We start from the raw sequence: 22,939 nt of genomic DNA on the forward strand, positions 1-22,939 counted from the left end.
TTCATCCTCCCTTCCGGGTCCCGCCTCATTCCAATCCGTACGAGCCCACCGATAAACGCGACTTCTCCAAGCTGGGCAATTCCGTCCATTCCCAGCACCACGTCAATTCCCTCTAGAATCGTTCTGATGACGAGCACTCTTAGTCATATCAGGATACCCTCCACTATCATTTCAATTTCCTGGTCGCCTTCGCACATCGTCTCTCTCCCGTCGACTGTTGTCAGGGCCACATCTCCCTGTCTGAACTCTTGAACTACGTCGGTCCTCACGATCGTGGTTGAACAGTCTGAATCTATTGGCGGCCTCGCGCATCTTCCTCTCACCCAGATATCCACGATCGGCATACGGGGGGTACCAACGTTCGCGCCCTTTGACACCCCCCCTCCCCCAATCGGGGGTGCCAGCCGCCCGTCCTCGTCCGCTCCACGTACACTCACATTCACGCCACAGTAAGACAGATATGTGAGAAAGATTTAGGAAAAGTTAAGGACTTTTTTGAGGCATTTATGAATTTGGAAAACGCGTATGACAGGGTAGACAGGAAGGCATTGTGGGGGTATTGCAGATATATGGGGTAGGAGGAAAGCTTTTAAGAGCAGTCAAGAATTTTTATGAGAGCAGTAGGGGTTGTGCTAAAATCAGAAATGGAGGAGTGGGTGTTTTGAAGTAAAGGTGGGACTTTGTCAGGGATGTGTTATGTCAATTTGGCTGTTCAATTTATTCGTGGATGGGGTGGTGCGAGAGGTTAATGTAAGGATAGTAGGTCGGGGATTGGAGATGGTTAAAGAAAATGTTGCGGACGGCGAGCTGACACTCATCCGTCCCGCCTCCCAGTGCCATAAGCCTTCCCAACTACACTTAACAAGCTGATCCCTCTGACACTACTACACTCACACTTGTCCCCTTTCCCCTTGTAAAGTGGAACTATACAGGCATTCCTCCAGTCCTCCGGCACTGTACCCTCTCTTAAACAAACATTAAATAACCTCACCAGCCAGCCCACTATCATTGTACTTTTTTTTTTTTTTAATACTAAACAAAATTTTACTTGTTTGTTTATTTTGGAAATATTAAATATATTTTTTAAAAATACTAAACAAATAGAAAAAAGGAAAACGTATTCCTTCGACCTTTTGCACCGTTTGTTTACGTATGACATCATAGATCGATTGATTTTGAGATGCACAATTTGTGATTTACAGGATGCTCGATTATTGTGTTTGTGGTTGTGCTTTGTACACGTGTGACATATACTTGAATTCGTGAGTGTTTATTTTATTTTTCAGTATATTATGATTTTACAAGCAACTTCATCCAATATCAATACAAATTAAATAATAAGCTAATGTAAAGATTGTAGATCAAGTTACATGTAATATCTTTATCATATGTACTAGGGATAACTCAAAAAAGCCCAATGTGATCAGTCAAATAGTGGTAAGGACTAAATGGGTGGGAATTTTCAAAAATGTTTGTCAGTCTCGCAGATCCAATTCTAGCCAGATTTTTTATAATGGGCCCGCCGACATTGGAAAATAAATTTAAAAGTAAAACTGGTGCAGTTCCTAATTTTTCTGTTGAACGATCAATGTGGGCCTGTTTTATGGACAAAACATGCAAAGCTTGGTCCATACCGTAGGTTGTGTACTCCTTTCCTCATTGGTTGTGTACCCTCTACTTACTAATTGGACAGGCTCAGGAGTCCTTAGCCTATCCAAGGAACAATGAGTAAGTATAAAGGAAACAGAAATGGGAAAAAAAAAATCCTCTAACTTGAAAACATTGCCTTCTAAAGCCCTGTATAAATAAATGTGTTGGGGCAATTTTTATTTCATTGTTATTTATTTGTTTTAATTGCACCCTCCAACTTAAGGGGAAGGATCCATGGTGTTCTTAACCCAGTGAATAAAAATAGTCCGGCATTGCCTGTGTCATTGGCGAGCTCATGTTATGAGTAAAATTCCTAAATTGTGTAAACATGGATATTTAACATGAAACTTTCATTGCTCAATAGCTCCTAACCTAGCCTAACAAAACCATTACATAGAAAATATATTTCAAATGCAAAAAATATAAAAATGAAAGATGTGCTTCAATGATACTGGAATAGAACCTTGTTCTGAGCATTTTGAACTTGGTAAAATTTTAGTTGGGCTTACCTACATGATATAGCAATAGAAAATTAATGATTTTGTAAATTATAATACATCAACATAATATGGGATTTTCTTGGCTGAAATCAATAACAAAAAGTTGCTAAAACTGATTTACTAACAAACAAAGTCACAGTGGTTGAATGATATGCCATGTTTGTTTCGATAGACGCCAAGGGCGAAGAAATGAAAGGATAAATTTGATTATTCTAACCTAACCTACCTACCTACCTAACCTTACATAACCTAACCTACATTTAGTAATTTGGTACCTCAAATTCTAAAGATCATCCAGGTCATTGTTGTCATCACAGATGCTGATGGCCTGATCATTATTATACCTTGGGCAATTAACAGACAACAGCAGAATCCTGCATTCTCTCATAAAGTTCAAGGAAGCCCTATTGTTTTTGTAACAGTGCTTATTAATGTTGAAGAACACCCAGTCCACGACGTGAAAGTCATTGTCAAACTGACAGTGACTGGACTGGACAGACACATGGTGTCTGGATTGTATTGAGGACCACAATGGAAATAAGCGTTCATGCTTTTTGTGGTATCCTCGGCAAGTGACCTTTATTATTTTGTACTGTGTGTTAGTGTCATTATGTGCACTTCATGTACATTGATATATTGCCAAATAAAGTCTATCTATCCTAGTGGCTTCATTCATTAGTATATTTGCTTGTAGCACGTTTTTTTTTTTTTTTCTGCCAAGAAAATCACATACTACGTTCATGTATTACAAGTTATAATATTAATATTTAATTTTCCAATGCTGTATAGTGTAGGTGTGCACAACTGAAAGAATACCCCTCATATATAAGTATTACAAATTTATATTAACATCTGCAGTGATTAAAAAAAATGACTGGCAAACCTCTTTCTATTTCACAAGATGTGTATCCTGTTTACTCACATTCTGATTGGGACTGGGACTCCATCTTGCCCTTGGTACAAAAGTAAAAAATTTAAGTCCATAGTTCTATTCCACTATTATGAAAACAAATTTTCCCCTTGTTTATGGCATGATTAGGTTTTATTAAGTTAGTAGCTATTGGACAATGCAAGTTTCATCAAATATCTATGCTTGCATGATTCTGAAATTTTATTTACTAAGTTCACTGCCTAATCTCTTAATTCACTGTGCACTTATTAATATTCTTGCAAGTGAAAACTTTCTTTTTATTCACTCCAAAAGTCCATGTTGTTTAATCACAAGTCATTGTATTATGATATTAGTAGTTATACCTTCTTATGTAACCTTGCAGATATTGTACTTAGGTCTGGTTCTTTGGTTAGTTACAGATATTGTGGGAATGTCATTGCTTACTTCAATCACTTCCTTTATCCACAGAATCATTGTCTTCATTGCTATACTTAACAAGGTATTTCCCCAGGAATCTGCTTTGCCACTTGTTTCCCATTCCTCTCAGTTGAACTCACTGCATATCTCCAAGGAGGACTTCATTACTACTTTATTTAGTCATTGTCTTGGAAAGGGGGACATATGCCATTATGAAGTCTCTTCTAATCTTCCCCTCCACTCTAATTTTCAGGTGGGTCGCATCAGCCTTGCCTTGGCTGACTTAGTTTGCTAAATCAGGCTTCTACTGTATGCTTTTAGCTTTACAACACTATTGGGATGAATGAAGGATCATACCATTCATTCAAGTTCTTGTATACTTCTTCTATGTCTCCTTGTCACTAGGGGGGAAAAAGCTCTTGGCATATAGTAAGCTTGCAGATGACACTAAAATAGGGATGCCAAATTAGGTCAGTGGAAGACACCATGATACTGCAAGAAGATCTTCACAAATTGTTCACATGGTTGGTGAAATGGCAAATGAATTTCAATATCTCAAAGTGCCGTCGATTAAATTTAGGTTTATACAACCCAGAAAGCAGATATAGCTTAGATAACACCTTTTTATAGATTAGTGAAATCAATTTTCACCCAATCCATCATCCATTTGTGAATATTAGTATTTGTCCTTATCAGTTTAAGGGAAATAGATTTATGCTGGGCACACAAAATACTATCAGTTAAGTTACAAAGGATTACAAAGGTGGAGCATGCCGACAGGAGACCTTTTGGTCCATATCTAGGTCGGATGCAAAAAAAAAATCATAATAATAAATTAATAGATAAAAACTATAATAATGTAAATAACAAATAAAATACATAAATAAATGCATAGGTATAGTTAATAAACAAACAGGTAAATAACAAATTGACATATAACTAATAATAAATGAAAATAAAACAGACAAATTATAACAAAACAAAAACAAATAATATAAAAGAAATTATAATCATTACATATATATATATATATATACATATATATATATATATATATATATATATATATATATATATACATATATATATATATATATATATACATATATATATATATATATTTGTGTGTAGAGAAGAAGTATGTGTGTGTGTGAAGGAGAGAAGTTAGGACAGAGGTGAGGGGAGGAGAAAGGAAACCAAAGGAGGGAGAAAGCAGCACGTTTCACCCGCACAGCAGCAGTGCAATCTTTGTTCTGTCATGGGACCAGACCTTTGGGAAAATGCCCAAATGTCCTTGGGACATATTAGAATGCTGCAGAATGTGTTTATTGATGAAATATGTCCTGGCCTCTTCTGAGTTATTAAAGTTGGAAAGCAATTGATTAGGAGATTAGAGTTTCTTGAATAGTTGCCAATCTGCCTTGTCTAGATGCCCTCAGGGATTTCATTATTTTGGTTCTGACTTTCTTGATTCTAATATTATTGGAAAGTGTTTGCTGCCACATAAGTCTGGTAAAACATGCCCTTTAAAATCTAGAATTACATCTAATGAACCAAGAAAATATCAATAGCTGTAAAAGTTCCAGTTTGGCTGTGAAAATGTGTTTTGTTCTCTGAATTTAAGATTTCTAATTCCTCATCTTTTATGAAATTTGCAAGTAAAATACTTCTGGGATTGACTGAGCTATCTCCCCACAGAGGGTGGTAACAATTCAAATCTAATGGAAGGAAAGGAGAGGCAAGGTATCACACGAGGGGGCTAAGGCCTTGTCCATGGGGCCACTTATTTTAAAAAGTGTTTCTTCTTGATTCGAATGTTTGTCCACAACGAAGCTAAGACTTCCCTCCACAACTCAGCCCAGACACCCAACTATCCAGCACAAGACGACCTCATATGGTGGTCCCCCTGGTGGGTTACACTGAGAACCATTACATCTGGTCCCACACTGGCGACCTTGCTAGCATGGGTAACCCTTTCCCCCAAGTATGGTGGAGCAGAGGCTGAAGCCCCATCTAAACTCACCCACAAGGTCATTGGGACACTCAAACCCATCCATCATGACAGGCGTTTTATGCAAGGAGTGCTACAAATCAGGAGTCCTTCTTTCTCTCCCTGTTCTCCTTGAAATCAGCTGCAGTCTCTCTCTGTCTCCATCCCTCTCCCATTCTCACCTCTTTCACTCTCTCTCCTCACACACCTCTCTCCTTCTCCCCCCTCTCTCTATCCCCTCTCTACCCTGAGCAGCCTTTGATATAAGGTTGAACATTTATATACTGGAGGACATTGATAAGATGGCATTATCAAGTTTGATGGCTGGACAGGCTTATGACTGAAGGTGTGAATTCAGGGGTTAAAGAATGACCAGTGCAACAGGGTGGGTGGGTGACCCGCTGGCTATCCACCTATCTATTAGGTTTCTGTCAAACGCTGAATCTGTGACCCTTTCTTTCTTGGTGTATATGGATGACCTGTCTGCATTCTCAGATGAACCAAGTGACTCAGTGAGAAAGAACACGTGTGTGTAAAGGATCATCACCACCAACATTGCCACCACCACCTGGGGTCAACTGAGCAGGCCGGGATGGAAATACATGTTATTCTTAATCAGAGGATGATTGCCTTCTTTGTTCATTTATGAGCTACTATGGACCACCTGCAAGGTTGAGGCCCAGCAAAATTATGCATACATACATATACCAAGGCTTTTTCCCCCTTACAAGGGAGGTAGCCAAAAAGGAAAAGGCATAATATCATTCCCACCCATTCCATCCCTGAATACACTCCACACCCCTCCACCCTCCCTCTTATCTTAGCACCTCCTCCTGACCCATCAAAATCATACACATAAAAAAAGAAGAGGAGGTTTTGCTAAATATGATGAGAAAAAATATGGATGGTACCTGCACAAATCCATAGATAACTTTTATTTATTATGGTTTGCTAAAATAACAAAGGTAACCATTTACCAATGTATCTTAAACAATGTGACTTGCATTTCTTGTTTGAATCTGATGAGATGAACTGAATAAACATTCCTGGAATATGTCATGTTTAGATTTAGGTCTTGTGAGCTCAGATGTGGAATGTTATGGACTTATATTAAATATAACTGTTGTAGCCAATTGGGCTATTCCCGCCTTCCAAATCTCGTGACCTCCAGATGAGAAGCTGGAAAAAAGTAGTTGTGGTTTTGGAGACAAATGAGGATCCATAGAGTCGAGCACTTTAGTAAGACCATTTATTGTTTCTGGTTAGATTCCGGGTAGACAACTATGGACTACCTAGAACAGACCATCCGCTCGCGTGGGATCGGTTTGTGTGGGAGGGGAAGAATGTAAGAAAATGAAACGATAGTGTATAAAAGAGGGCTATTGCCAATGAGCGTTTTTTTTTTTTTCATAGACGATTATCTAAGGAGCAGTTGATGGTGATGGGCAGTGAACTTGGACGGCGGCGCCGACGCCTGCGATTAAAATTACCAAAAGTTGAGAAAATGGTAGGAGGTCTAGTAGTAGAGAAAGATTGAAAAACGGAAAAATCTTTAGTGGGAAGTAAACTGAAATGAGAAGATGTAGTACAAGAGAAAGTTAGAAAGGAAGCGAATTTTAGTTGAAGAAAAAGTACGTGTAGATGTTTGTGCGTGAGGCGTGGTTATGTTTGTGAGAGATGTGTGTATGTATCTTACGAGAAGTGAGTAGAGTTCTTTTTCCGCGTGTGGCGTTGCTGATTAACCCCAGGTGAGGCTTGAGCGTTCCTGATTGACCCCAGGTGAGGTTTGAACATTCCTGATTGACCCCAGGTGAGGCTTGAGCGTTCCAGGAGAGGCAATGGGCATTTGGCCTCTAACGAGGCAGTGGCGATATCCGAAGTGTCTTCAAGAGAGTGGATCCAATGGCAGTGCGAGAGGGGGGGCAGGCGGGCGAGAGTTGGTTTGTCTCTTTTCCTCCAAACACAACTCTGAAAGTAGAGAATTACGTGACTCGGGAAATGTGTGTATTTGTCAGAAGTGTAAACCCGCTTGCCAGCGTCAGCGAAGAGGCCAGCGTGTGCGGGCCGGTCGATAGGAGAGGCCCCGGCACATCCTCCCCCACGACCGGCCGGCGAAGGATCATGGGCGTTGGCTGAGAGAGCTCGGTTGAAGGACGACGACCAACCTCTGCCGCGTCAGCGAGTGTGTGTGTGTGTGTGTGTCTTCCAAGCACAACTCTGAAAGCAGAAAATTACGTGACTTGGGATATGTATGTATTTGTCTTAGGTGTAAGCCCGCTTGCCAACGTTAACGAAGAGGTCAGGCCTGTGCGATACCGGTCAGCAGCGAAGGAGAAAAATCTCCGTCGCGACCAGCCGGCGAAGATTGATGGGTGCTGTTGAGAGAACTGGACCGAAGAGCGACGTCTGATCTCTGCTGATGAGCCATGGCGGGGCTATTTATAGAAACGGGGTTGAGCGGATGCGTGCGTAGTTTCAATGGCTATTGACGCCAGTCGTGGCATGAGTATGTGGCTGTTGGATGATTTTCAGGGCATTTCTAATGAAAAAGTAGAATGCAATAAGTCACAGCTTTATATGATTTATGTTAGTGTTATTACCTAATTTATGTTTGGTGGCATATACAAAGTGTCTGGGTACAAAGGAACGTGAGTATAAACTGCTTTATGTGTGAAAAATCCACACCCCTAATATTACTCAATCTCAGAGTTAGATGTCAACCTTATAATTTTTTTTCCAGGAGGGTAACTATTACTATATCTTTGGAAGATATATCCATAGATTCAGTATGTCATACAATGAAGAGGATCTGATGTGACATCTGTGGCACAGGTATCTCACCAGTCATCTTAAATATCACATAATGACCCACACAGGAGAGTAACCTTTCCAAAGTGACCTGTACAATAAAGCTTTCTCATGAAAGACTGATTTCAGATGTCACATGATGACCCACACAGGAGAGAAGCCTTTCCAGTGTGACCTGTGTGATTCTGCTTTTTCACAAAAGGGTCACCTCAAATATCACGTGATGACCCACACAGGAGAGAAGCCTTTCCAGTGTGCCATGTGTGATGCAGCTTTTGCAAGTGAAGGTAATCTCAAACGTCATGTGATGACCCACACAGGAGAGAAGCCTTTCCAGTGTGACCTGTGTAATTCTGCTTTTTCACGAAAGAACCACCTCAAATATCACATGATGACCCACACAGGAGAGAAGCCTTTCCAGTGTGACCTCTGTGATGCAGCTTTCTTGAGTAAGGTTGAACTCAAACGTCACATGACGTCCCACACAGGAGAGAAGCCTTACCAGTGTGAACAGTGCGATTCTTCTTTTTCAATGAAAAGTACCTTAAAAAGTCACATAATAACCCACACAGGAGAGAAGCCTTTCCTGTGTGACCTATGCAGTAGAGCTTTCTCAAGAAAGAATCTCCTCAAACATCACATGATGACCCACACAGGAGAGAAGCCTTTCCAGTGTGACCTGTGCGATTCTGCTTTTTCACAAAAGAATCACCTCAAATATCACATGATGACCCACACAGGAGAGAAGCCTTACCAGTGTGAATTGTGCAATTCTTCTTTTTCACGGAAGGGTACCCTAAAAAGTCACATGATGACCCACACAGGAGAGAAGCCTTTCCAGTGTGACCTGTGCAATGCAGCTTTCTCAACTAAGAGTATATTCAAACGTCACATGATGACCCACACAGGAGAGAAGCCTTTCCACTGTGATCAGTGCGATGCAGCTTTCTCAGCTAAGGATGAACTCAAATGTCATATGGCGACCCACACAGGAGAGAAGCCTTTCCATTGTGACATGTGTGATGCAGCTTTCCCAAAAATGAGTCGACTTAAGCGTCATCTGATGACCCACACAGGAGAGAAGCCTCACCAATGTGACCTGTGCAGTGCTGTTTTCCCAACAAAGGGTGAACACAAACGTCACATGACAACCCACACAGGAGAGAAGCCTTTCCAATGTGACCTGTGTGATTCTGTTTTTTCACAAAAGTGTAGCCTCAGATATCACATGATGGCCCACACAGGAGAGAAGCCATTCCAATGTGACCTGTGCAATGCAGCTTTCACAAGTAAACTTAATCTCAAATATCACTTGAGGACCCACACAGGAGAGAAGCCTTTCCAGTGTAACCTGTGTGATGCAGCTTTCTTACAAAGAGGTGCCCTCAATGTTCACATAATGACCCACACAGGAGAGAAGCCGTTTCAGTGTGACTCATGTGATGCAGCTTTCTCACAGAAAGGTTTCCTCAAGTGTGACATGAAGATCCACACTGGAGATTGATTGAATCTGACATCATGACTACCAGGAACATGAATGCTGAATACAATATGTTTTACATTAAATAAAGAGGAAAAGAAATAATATTAAAGAGAAGGGAAAATTATATGAAAATAAAATTTGTTTATTTAGAAAAAATATACCAAAGAATATCTTTTAAACTAGATATCTAATTTCTTTAATACGTGTTGATTAAAGTCATTATCCTTTAAAATCTATATTTTTTTCTTATATCTAAAAACACTATCACAGTCCATATCAGTGCCCAGAATTCTAGCCAAACTGTGTCTGTTATTACCATCTCTGCACTGTAATAAATGCTGGTCTCAGTTCCGTCAGGATGAGCACTTAACCAGCAAATGTCTAATTGTCAGTAGGACTAAGCAGTTGTCACAGTATGGCACATTTCCACCATTCATAAGGAATCCATGGGTTAATCTCATATGACTGTATGTTATTGTACTAACAAGGGTGAATGCTTGTAGAGATCTATCTGATTTTGTTGTGTCCCACCTCATTCCATTGCTTTTGCCATATATTCTTGATAGATCTGAAGATGCTAGGATGAAAAAAGGTCCCAATATGGTAAGGGGGGGTATCATCTTGTCATCAAACTTGCTTTTGCTGAATTAGGTAACTGGTCTGCCCTTTCATTTCCAAAGACTTATACATGTGCAGGAACCCTACAAAATGAAATTGTAATTCCTCTATACTGATATAAAAACACCCACTTTATTTATTTATTAATATTTTATTTTATTTTCATTTTATTTTATTTTTGTATTAATGGGTGCTTACCATTGTAGATTTCTAGTAATTGCAAGACACTTTTTGATTACAGAATACAGTATAACTAGAATTCTCAAGGGTAGCAATATGTTCTAGTGCAACTGAAATACTGTGTTTATCATTGTAGATTTCTAGTGATTGCAAGACAATTTTTGAGTCACAAAATACAGTATAGCTAGAATTCTGTAGGGTAGCAATATGTGCTAGTGCAGCAGTATGATTTGAAGCTAAAATGAGAAGTGCTCCTCAATGATTAAAGTTATCACTAAAAACTCCTTTTTTCCTGAGGTAGGACACATTCAAATAGGGTAGGCCACATACTATACCAGCACCGAATAATGTAGTATATCATTAGTGGTACTACATTGATCTGGTACTTATACTGTTTTGTTACCTTTTAGCAATATTTTGTTGTTCCTGAAGCATAATGCAATGTTCCTTATTGTGATGCTCAAGTTTTGGTCTCAATGTCCTACGTGTTACGAACATTTTAGTCGTATTAGCAAATATATAATAATGTTTATGTGTCATATGTATACTGATTGGTGTTACTCATGACTATCTCTGGTTCCCTTAACCCCTACGTATGTTGTCTGTGTAACTTAAGTGTAGAAAAACAGTCTAATGAGGACCACAATGAATAAACTTACATGTTTTTTTATGTTATTCTTGGCAATTGTAATTGTGATTTCTGCAACGAGGTAGAACATCTAGTGAGAAGCTTTGTTATTGTTTTCGCTACCCGCCAGCCAATATGTCACCTCAAAAATATTCCTTGAGTGACGGATAAGCAAGTTTGCTCGCAAAGCACGTATTAAATTCGAGTTCAGTGTTATTGAGAAATACCAAGTTTGCCGCCACCTCAATGGCAAGATTTGCTACTCATTTGTGTGCTCAAATGAGCCACCATTCCTGTGGATTACATGGAAAATATACATAATTGAGCATGCATATTATTTATACGCAAGTTTTTTATTTATTACCTTTACGGGAACGGGCTTGATCGGAGTCGCGACGAGTTTCGCCTCCAATGAACGCAAACAGCGTTTAGAGTGCATGTCGAACTCACTCCCGTGTGACGGGAACAGAACTTTACTCGGTGTGGTGAGATCTGTGAAGGGAAGGAAGTCTTCGGAAACGGATCTCGACCCGAGACGCCAACGACAAGGTCGGCCATAATTCCCGCCACCCTCGGCGACACGCCATCGTCAGCAGCCGCATCCTACCTAAAAGAGGGACCAGCGCCTATTTGAAGACGTTTCCACAACGGGAAGAAGCCACGAAGAGATGCCCGAAGGCATCGAGGAATTTTGTTACGTATTAGTTAGGACTTAAAGCGCGCAAGGCTAGCCAGGTAGAATATATAAGTGAATTTTGACATTTACTTAGGTGGAACTCTTAAAGATTCAAGTTGCATGTCAGTAATGATTGATTATAGAAATAATCATGATCATCTTCACCTTCCCCGTTGTCATTTTTTTTTTTTTTTCAATTTTTTGCGACCTCCATAGTGTTCTCTCTGCTATGAAACATTTTATTCATTCTTCCCTTGATCCTCTTGTTTTCTCAGTTTTTGAGTGGCTCTATTTACTCCAGCGTAGATCCTACATTCCTGCGAGGTTTGTTAAGGAAGGAGCCTCAATTATAACTCCTCCAATAACCCACATAATAAATTTGTCTATCAGTTCAGGATTTATCCCAAGCGACATGAAAAGGGCTCGGGTAACACCTCTTTATATAAAAAAAAAAAAAAACTGAGGCAGGTAACCACAGGCCTGTTTAAATTCTAGGTATTATTTCCAAGGTTTTGGAACGTATCGTATAAGATCAGTTAGATACCTACCTCAGGGAACGTAAGCTACTATACGCCATGCAATCTGGTTTAATAACGAATTACTCATTAGACACCAGCTTAACCTTTACGATCTGATAAAACAGGAATGCGACAGAGGTAACTAAACGGGTTTAATTTTGTTGGATCTTCAAAAGGCATTTGACACGGTGGACCATGATATTTCATTAAAAAAAATCAGGCATTAGGAGTGGCGAATATTGGCTGGTTCAAGTCCTACCTTACAGGTCGCAAACAAACTGTACAGGTAAATGGAGCCTGCTCAGGTGACAGTGAGATAACTTATAGTGTACCACAAGGTTCAATTCTAGGACCGCTACTGTTCTTGGTCTATATTAACGACATGCCAGGCGCGGTGAACTGTAAGTTACTGCTATAAGCAGACGACTCCGCACTAATTGTCTCAGGTAGGGACCCAGTTGAAGTAGAGGAGGCACTGAGTGTTGAACTGCCATCAGTCCAGGACTGGCTCATAGATAACAAGCTGTCTTTACACCTCGGTAAAACGGAAAGTATTGTCTTCGCATCAAAACCCAACCTCAGGAAACGCAGCGATGTACAGGTCAGATGTGGGGTTAATGTCTTGGAGTCAAAACAAGAGGTAACCTATCTTGGAATACCCTTAGATCAGTCCCTCTCAGGGAATGCCATAACGGATAAGACTGTATCCAAGTGTTCACATAAAGTCAAATTTTTGTACAGAAAAGCCAGAAATATTGATTTGGAAATAAAGAAGCTTCTGATCTCATCATTGTTACAGCATCACTTTGATTACGCTTGTAGCTTTTGGTACAGTAGTCTGAGCAGAAAAAAACGGTCTCGGCTACAGGTTGCACAAAATAATATTAGATTCATGCTAAATTTACCTCAACGAAGTCATATTGGTATAGAAGAATTTAGCAAGGTAGGAATGTTACCTATAAAATATCATGTCCAGCAGCTGAAACTAAACCATTTTTACAATGTCGTTCATAGTTCTGCTCCCTCATATGTGAGCTGTAATTTGACGTTATCTGCTGAGAACCGAACCCGGAACAGTCAAGGGTCTTTTATTGTATATCGTGCAGGTCCCTTCACTAAAAATAGCTTTCACTTCACAGGTGTTCAACTATGGAACTCACAACCTGTGTCCATTAAGAAGTCAAATAGCAAGGTTACGTTCAAGAAAAAAATCCGAGGGTTACTATATGTCTCAGCTATGGACAGAGAACAGCCTTGATTTTATGTACTACTAGCTTAGTGAGGGATACCTGACTCCATGAGTAATACCATCCAAATTTGCGTTCACTCTAACGTTCCCCCCTCCCTGTTTTTCAGAAGTTTAGTTTAGTATAACAATGTTTGATGTTACAAATTGGTATCCACCTTTGTTTTGCTAGTCATAGTATGGTATATGTCTCAGGTAGGGTCCGAGAACAGTTATGATCTGACCATAATACAAGCCTGGTGAATCAGGGCACCAGGCAACAAGGTAATTGGACTTTATCCTCGTTCTCCTTGTTGTTTTACTCATACGAGTACTGGTCCCCTGTACCCTATTTCTGGTGCTTCAGGTTATAATGTACTACTTCCTAGTGCTCATACTAATTGCCCACTCCGTCCTGAGATACAGGTAAAATTTTAGAATCAATAGGTGATCCTAGCTGCAATGTAGCATTCACTATAACAACATGTTGATACAGCTGTAGAATAATGGTACCTACTCATAATGTTTTGTTACAATTTAACATTATTTTGTTGTTCCTTTGCTTAATGCAATGTTCCTTATTGTGATGGTGCTCATTTTTTGGTCTTAATACCCTGTGTTACGAACATTTTAGTAATATCAGCAAAACTATAACAATGTTTATGTGTCATATGTGTACTGACTGGTATTACTCATGATTGTCTCTGGTCCCCTTAACCCCCTACGTATGTTGTCTGTGTAACTTAGTGTAGAATAACAATCTAATGAGGACCACAATGGAAATAAGCGTACATGTTTTTTTGTGTCATCCTCGGCAATTTGTAATTATTATTTCGAACTATGGTTCTTGTCATTATCTGCATTTCATGTATATTGATTCTTAGCCAAATAAAAATTATTTATTTACTTATTTATTATTTACAACGTTGGGTTTTTGCTGTGTCCCAACACATGCGGGGTTTCTGGGCAATGAAAAGGCTGATAAGCTGGCTAAAGAGGCATCAACTCACACTGCCCTTGCCAACCTCATTCCATTCCACAACATAATCATATTTCACAATACAGGGAACAGTTCTTGCCAGTTGGCAGAACAGCTGGGATGCTTTGGTCGTCACCTCAAAGATGGGGGGGGGGATAACCACTCTTTTTTTCAGTGTGGAGATGCGAACACATGCAAGGATTCCGCTCAGAGACTGCAGTGACTTGTCTCTGGAAGACCCACACACGTCTCGCACATGGCTACCTCTTGCGTAGGGAAACAAAACCATTCCGTGATAACGGTTTAGCCACACACACACACCCCAACTGTACGACACTTCCTAGTCGAGTGTCACAGTCTGTCGGAATGAGGACGGAATATTCTGTATCTCCCGTATACTTAGAAAGGAGAACTTTTTCCTGGGACATGAGGTCCTTATGTAAGCTCAGGGATTTATCTGTGTATGTTATGGTATACATGTCAGCAATATATTTTTGTGAATATTATGTGTATATATTATTAGATCGGGAGATATGTGTTTCCCCCCTTATATAAATGTATTGGAGTTATTGCGCATTGTTATCATTGTGTGCATGATTTGTATATTGTGTTTGTGGAATGAACATGTACGAACCAAGTGTTCTGCTCGTGTGTTTTCCCGCCAACCCGGAGTGGCGTCAGTTTCTGTTACGCCATCCGTCCGAGTGTGCGCACGTTTTGTTGGAGAGCTTTAATTTATATAATACACCGTTTCCCAATGTAATATACTTTCATTAGCCACCCTTGTGCACTTTTTTTTTTTTTTTAAGTTACGTGACTAAGTCACAAGTGGGCATGATGGACATTACAGTTCTCACTTCACCCCTCCATTACGTAACGAGGATATATTCGTATGTAAAAACGATTAAAACCTTAAATTTAGCGAAAATTTCCCACCCTCCAGTTCAGGATTCCATGTGAGGAATATTTTTAGGACTTAGCACATAAATATTACATCACAAAACGAGGTAACGGGACCTTGAATTGTATTACGAAGTGTTAGACGAACGTAATCGCGGGCACCCGACGTGTATTACGCGTGGGTTAGGCATTCTGATCCGAAGACCCATCTTTGCCACCACTTTCGTTCGCATAATTTCGTTTAGTACCTCATTTTCTACTTTCTCCACTTCACTATATTCTCTGTATAGGGGGAATGAAATGTTTGTAGATATTCTTTTCTTCAATACCAGTTACACGACGTGCTTCTCAGAGGTGCGTTCTATGAATCCTTTAGCCCAATGATCTTTTCATCTTATATTCAAGATCCTCCCCCAAGGGCGTGATCTTACAATCGTGAACCAATTGAATATTCTCCTCCTCCATCCTTTCCAAACAGGTTTGTTTTTAAAAGTATATATACAATATTGTTAACTTAAGCAATCTCGAATAACTGCATAACTTAGGTTTCATGTCAGCAATAGGTATCAGGCCCCCGGCCTTTTTTATTACTCCAAGTGGAGCGAACTTATACAACTGCTCGCTTACGAACTGTTGTTTACTAAACACCCATCTCATAAAAATGAATTCTTCACAAACTGCCCCATTTTCTACCCATATCTCTCTATTAGCCTCTTACACCCATCCCGAGATAGGTTCAAGTGGTTCAATTATGATTGGAATAAATGAAAAAGTATGGAAATAGTAGATAGGATAGATTTTAAATTTATTATGTAGTGCGAATTCTGAGTCGAAGGTTCCATCACAACAGGAACATCATGATGGGATAGATTTACATAGAGACACGGACTAATCCAGCATGACGATCGAAAGAATTTTTTGTAATGGATTATAGGAACTAATAATAGTTTGTGAAAACGGTTATGGCCGAGAATGCTCTCTCCCAATTATAAGGGGAAATGATGTAATTAGATAAAATTATCACGTAGGAAGTGATACCAAAACAAAGGTGGCCACAGGGTTAGAGGCGTAATACCCATACGTTTCATCCACGACATTGGGACGTCAAATCATTACCACCCTCCTTAGCTACCTCTATGTTTCATAAATTGTTCATGAATAATAATCCAGGCTAAGGATTTTGACTTATCTTTAATAGCTTAAATTAGCATATAATTGGATAAGAATACTAAGGGTAAAGAGACAAATATTTTTGTACGGAGGGAAAACGTTATATTTCTACCCCCACGCCTGCGTTTGCTATGAGAGTAAATCCGTATTATGTTTATTTTTACATTGAGTACAAATTAAAGATGGAAATTATATTGTAAGTGTGGATAAGATTCACACTATTATCGTTCCATACATCAGTGGTGGGATTAACGCTCATTCGTTATATCGTAGTTGACATTCTGGCACTACATTTATATATATACATATATATATATATACATTCCTCCATGTTTGAACATTATTTTATTCTACTGACACCCTATTCCCAATTTTTCACAATCATGTTTTTTTTTTTACCATACACACATACATATACCAAAGGCTTTTTTTCCTTATAAGGGAGGTAGCCAAAAAACAAAGACATAAAACCACTCCCACCCATTCCATCCCCATCACACTCCACTCCCCTCCACCTTCCCCCCTCCCTCCCATCTTGGTATCTCCTGGATGATTGGTTTTCCTTGCACCTTGTCCATTGCCCTAGGTCAGAAGCAGTGTCGAAAAACACAGCACATCCACAGCAAGGTCGCTTCATAAAATCGGTGACCCCCCTCTCCGTCCCCTCATGCAGAAAAGGAGAAGACGGTGAGAAATCCCTTTAGGCTGCGTCAAATTTTTCTCACACATACTCCCTCACCCCCCATCCCCCACCCATTCCACCTCACGGATCAAAACATCATCCATATACAACCCTTCTCCATTCACACCTCTCTTCAGTCCTCTCTTGTCCTTCCTCAACAGACATTCCCCTCTTACTCAAAACCCCTTTTACACCATCCATCCATCTCATCCTAGGTCACCCCTCATGTTCACTCCTTCCACATCTGCCTTCCACACCTCTTTTACTAGTCTTTCTTCACTCATTCTTTCCATGTGTCCAAACCATCCCAATACTCTTTCATCCACCCTATCTACCAACTCCCTTTCCAACCCCTACCCTTTATTCTCCCTTTAGAATTTTTATAAGCTGTGCCCGATGACCTAGAAGTTATGGCAACATACACTACAAATCAATCAATATGGGAAATGAATTATGTGTTACCTTTCGTTAAACTTAGTCAAGAACCTTCACTGACAGGTAGTTAAGTTAAGTTAGTTAAGTTAAGTTAGTTAAGTTAAGTTAGTTAAGTTAGTTAAACTTAGTCAAGAACCTTCACTGACAGGTAGTTATCAAATTATAGCCTTAACTTGCTGTTTATGGAGAGAAATAACATCTTGTCCCCTTCACAGTGTGGATTCAAGAAAATAAAAATGTACTCCAAAACAGATGTCTTGATGCAGTTTGAGACATGTATATGTGAAGCAATTGACTTCAAACAGCACCATGTAACAGTATTCTTAGATATTGGGATGGCCTACAATACTGCATGGAGGCATGGAATACTCAAGACAGTGCATGCAAGTGGACTATGAGGAGAGGCAGCTCCTTTTATTAAAGTGTTCTTGACACTCAGGCATTTCCAAGTTGAAGTTGTAAATACTTTGTCACATAAGAAGCACCAAGAAGAGCGTGTCCCACCCTTTTCATTAGCAATTAAGGGGGTAACAGATGTTATCCCTGATGTTGTATGAAGTACATTGTGAATGATTTCTCAGTATATTTTGCTGCTACCTGGATATCTGCTGATGAAAGGAAATTACAACTAGTAGTTAATAAAATAGTAAACTGGGCAGGAAAGAAAGGTCTTACAGCATACTTTGTGTTGAAGAAGATCGTTTCTTAGGTTTACTACTTGATAGAAAACTTACAAGGGCAGGTCTCTCTTAACTCAAGCATATCAAGACCAAATGTCTTGTGGTTTTCCACATTCTGAAAGTATTGTCAAATACCCATTGGGGAGCAAACAGGTATTCTGTTTTGAAGACGCATAAATCTCTGTTGATTTCAAAGTTCCTCCATGGTTGTGAAATATATTCCTCTGCATCCTATCTTAAGATTCTGGACTCATTTCATCACTCTGGCATTCACCTTGCTACAGGTGCTTTTCATTCCTCTCCTATATCCAGTTTGCTGATTAAGGCTGGAGAGACCCCTCTTGAGGTATACTGCAGGACGTCATTACTCCATTAATGGTTCAGAATACAAAGACTTCCAAACTCAAGGGCTTATGCTGTAGCCAATAGATACTGCCTCAATAATATCTGTCACTCAAGACTCAACCATTATTTTAGATTTAGAATTAAGAAGCTATTGGAATCTTTGAATATCTTGGGAAGTCCAGTATGCACTTATACTTATTTAATTACCCTGGCATGGAAACTTCTGGTTATAAAATTTTGTAGACATTTGTGAGGTTTTAAGAGAGACAAATTTGATAAAGAAATAAGAGGCTTGTTTTTAGCACACTCGGTCCAGCACATGAACACATTTGTTTTTACAGATGGATCCAAATTTGATGCTGGTACAGGATATAGAGTTTTTAGAGAAAAATCTAAACATTGAGGAACACTTCCAATATTAACTCCAAATTATACAGTATTTGAACTACCCTACAACATAATGGTACCTTCCAGCAATCTAGCTATGTTGTATTCTGTGATTCAAAGAATGTCTTGCAGTCACTAGAAATCTACAAAGATAACCACCCATTAATAAAAAATAAATAAATAAATAATTGCAATGGGTATTTTTACATCAGTGGAGAGGAATTACGATTTCGTTTCGTTGGGTTCCTGCACATATTAAAATCAATGGGAATAATAGGGCAGACCAGTTATCCCATTCAGCAGTACCAAGTTTGATGCCAAGATGTACTCTACCATTTTGGGACTTTTTTTTTTTTTTCCTAATATCTTCAGACCTCTTAAGAATATATGGCAACAGCAATGGAATGAGTTGGGACACAACAAAATTATATAGATCACTAAAAGCATACACCCTTTTGAGAACAATAACAGTCATATGAGATTAACCCAAGTATTCCTTATGAATGGTGGAAATGCACCATACTGACTGTGATGGCTGCTTGGTTCCACTGATGATTAGACATTTCCTGGTTAAGTGCCCATCCTGACAGAACTGAGATCAGCATTTATTACAGTGCAGAGATAGTGATAACAGATACAGGTTGGCTAGAATTTAGCACACTGATATGGATTGTGATAGTGTTTTTAGATATATCAAAGAAGAAAATCTAATTTTAAAAGATTATAATGACTTTAATTAACTTATAGAAATTGGATACATAATTGAAAGAATATTCTTTATTTTTTTCCAAAACAAACTTACATTATATTTTTATAAATAGTTGTTTCTTCTTTTCTCTTCAGCATCCATGATCCCAGAAGTCATGATGCCAGACAATATTCAATCTCTAGTGTGAGTCTTAATGTGACGATTGAGGGAGCCTTTCTGTGAGAAAGCTGCATCACACAAGTCACACTGGAAAGGCTTCTCTCCTGAGTGGGTCATCATGTGACCTTTAAGATGACCCTTTTGTGAGAAAGTTGCATCACACAGGTCACAATGGAAAGGCTTCTCTCCTGTGTGAGTTATTATGTGCTTTTTGAGGTAACTTTTATTGGAGAAAGCTGCACTACACAGGTCACACTGGAAAGGCTTCTCTCCTGTGTGGGTCATCACATGATGTTTGAGGCTACTCATACGTGAAAAAGCAGAAGCGCACAGGTTACACTGGAAAGGCTTCTCTCCTGTGTGGGTTGTCATGTGACGTTTGAGTTCACTCTTTGTTGGGAAAGCTGCATTGCACAGGACACACTGGTGAGGCTTCTCTCCTGTGTGGGTCATCAGGTGACGCTTGAGGGGGCTCCTTGTTGAGAAAACTGCATCACACAGGTCACAATGGAAAGGCTTCTCTCCTGTGTGGGTCCTCGTGTGACATTTGAGTTCATCCCTAGTTGAGAAAGCTGCATCACACAGATCACAGTGGAAAGGCTTCTCTCCTGTGTGGGTCATCATGTGATGTTTGAGTTTACCCTTAGTTGAGAAAGCTGCATCACACAAGTCACATTGGAAAGGCTTTTCTCCTGTGTGGACCATCATGTGATATTTGAGTTCAGCCTTAGTTGAGAGAGCTGCATTGCACAGGTCACACTGGAAAGGCTTCGTTCCTGTATGGATCATCACATGATATTTGAGGCGACTCTTTCGTGAAAAAGCAGAACTGCACAGGTCACACTGGAAAGGCTTCTCTCCTGTGTGGGTCATCATGTGACCCTTGAGGTAACTCTTTCTTGAGAAAGCTGCATTGCACAGGTCACACTGGAAAGGCTTCTCTCCTGTGTGGGTCATCATGTGACTTTTTAAGTTACTCTTCCGTGAAAAAGAAGAATTGCACAGTTCACACTGGAAAGGCTTCTCTCCTGTGTGGGTCACCATGTGACGTTTGAGGTCAACCTTAATTGAGAAAGCTGCATCGCAGAGGTCGCACTGGAAAGGCTTCTCTCCTGTGTGGATCATCATGTGATATTTGAGGTGATTCTTTCGTGAAAAAGCAGAATTACACAGGCCACACTGGAAAGGCTTCTCTCCTGTGTGGGTCACCACGTGACGTTTGAGATTACGGTTAGTTGAGAAAGCAGCATCGCACATGCCACACTGGAAAGGTTTCTCTCCTGTGTGGGTCATCATGTGATATTTGAGGTGACTCTTTTGTGAAAAAGCAGAATCACACAGGTCACACTGGAAAGGCTTCTCTCCTGTGTGGGTCATCATATGACGTTTGAGATTACCTTCAATTGAGAAAGCTGCATCGCACACACCACACTGGAAAGGCTTCTCTCCTGTGTGGGTCATCATGTGATATTTGAGGTGACTCTTTTGTCAAAAACCAGAATCACACAGGTCACATTGGAGAGGTTTCTCTCCTGTGTGGGTTATTATTTGATATCTAAGATGACTGGAGAGATAGCTGTACTTCAGATGTCACATTGGATCCTCTTCATTTTACGCCATACTGAATCTATGGATATCTCTTCCATAGAAATAGTTAAAGTTACCCTCCTGGAAAAAAATGTAATTATAAGGTTGACATCTAACTCTGAGATTGTGTTATATTAGGGGTGTGGATTTTTCATACATAAACCAGTTCATACTCACATCCCTTTGTACCCAGACACTTTGTACATCCCACCTAACAAAGCAGGTAGAAACACTAACATATATAGTGCTATGACATATTGCATTCTACTTTTTCATTAGAAATGCCCTGAAAATCATCCAATAGCCACATACATACTTATGCCACCACTGTGGCATCAAGAGCCATCGAGACTGCGCACGCATCTTCTCACCCTCTTCCACTCAACCCTGTTTGTATACATAACCCTGCCATGGTTCATCGAGTCAATTGTCTTCCAGATTCTAACAAGATATAATAAGTGGTCTAACCAAAGTGCTTGACTTTATGGTACCTCATTTGATGTCTCCACAACCACAACCAGATTTTTGATGGTTAACTATCACCTAGGTTGGAGTTAAATGACTATGTAAGGATAAACGAGCCTGATATTTTGTGTTTAGTGGACACCAAACCCCCCAAAAAAAAATTATCTACTAATGGGGAACAGTAGATATACCTGGAGAGGAGCCACTGTTGTGAGAGGGGATATAAAGGCGGAAGAAGCAGATCTGAGAAGGCAAGGCTGATGCAATCCACCTGAAAATTAGAGCAGAATGGCAGATTAGAAGAGCCTTCATAATGGCATATGCCCCCCTCCCTTCCAAAGACGATGACTTTGAATGTAGCTAAATATAGAAAAAAAAATATTAGACAGAAGTTCTGATGTATAATAGTACAGCATTTCAGTGGGAGGCACTGAAAGCCATGTTGGACCAATGGAACACGAGACGCTTCTTCCGGGCTGCTTACTGACCAAGCGGAAATGGAATAGTGGACGAAAGGGATAGTAACGGAGGTGAATTCACGGAACGTCTCTGTTGAGGTAGTGCCGCGGCATATCTTGGATCTTCGGCGAGTGGTGAATGAAGAAGACGAGGAAGAGTCACCAAATACTTACTGATCCTTAAGACAATTTAGTATATCTATAAATTGTTTAAATTAATTGCCAAACTCACTGTTATCAAAGTATGATATCCTCCTACTGTTTACAATATGTTGTAAAGACAGCAACAACTAAGGAGAAAAAATATTGTTTTATTATTATTCTTTTATTTTTATATATTTATCTATTTTTTTTTTTTTTTTCTTTCTTTGTCAGATCTCAATGGAGATCTCAATGGA

General features: G+C 39.7%; 2 protein-coding genes across 2 annotated transcripts; one reads left to right on the top strand and one right to left on the bottom strand.

Annotated features, from left to right (window-relative positions):
* The first annotated feature begins 1,153 nt into the window (after nt 1-1,153).
* LOC143041361 (uncharacterized) lies at nt 1,154-12,248 on the top strand. Its single transcript, XM_076213192.1, has 2 exons — nt 1,154-1,262; nt 8,190-12,248. Exon 2 carries the CDS (start codon nt 8,394-8,396, stop codon nt 9,759-9,761), a length of 1,368 nt encoding a protein of 455 aa, XP_076069307.1. The 5' UTR covers nt 1,154-1,262; nt 8,190-8,393; the 3' UTR covers nt 9,762-12,248.
* A 6,862-nt stretch (nt 12,249-19,110) lies between these two features.
* LOC143041200 (uncharacterized) lies at nt 19,111-22,885 on the bottom strand. The gene is made up of 2 exons (XM_076213041.1): nt 22,275-22,885; nt 19,111-21,699 (listed from the first exon to the last, which is right to left on the bottom strand). The coding sequence occupies exon 2, from the start codon at nt 21,493-21,495 to the stop codon at nt 20,044-20,046; it is 1,452 nt and encodes a 483-aa protein (XP_076069156.1). The 5' UTR covers nt 21,496-21,699; nt 22,275-22,885; the 3' UTR covers nt 19,111-20,043.
* Between the last annotated feature and the right edge of the window lie 54 nt (nt 22,886-22,939).

This window comes from Oratosquilla oratoria, chromosome 30 (assembly GCF_046742065.1).
Source record: "Oratosquilla oratoria isolate Oo_2021 chromosome 30, ASM4674206v1, whole genome shotgun sequence".
NCBI lineage: Eukaryota > Metazoa > Arthropoda > Malacostraca > Stomatopoda > Squillidae > Oratosquilla > Oratosquilla oratoria.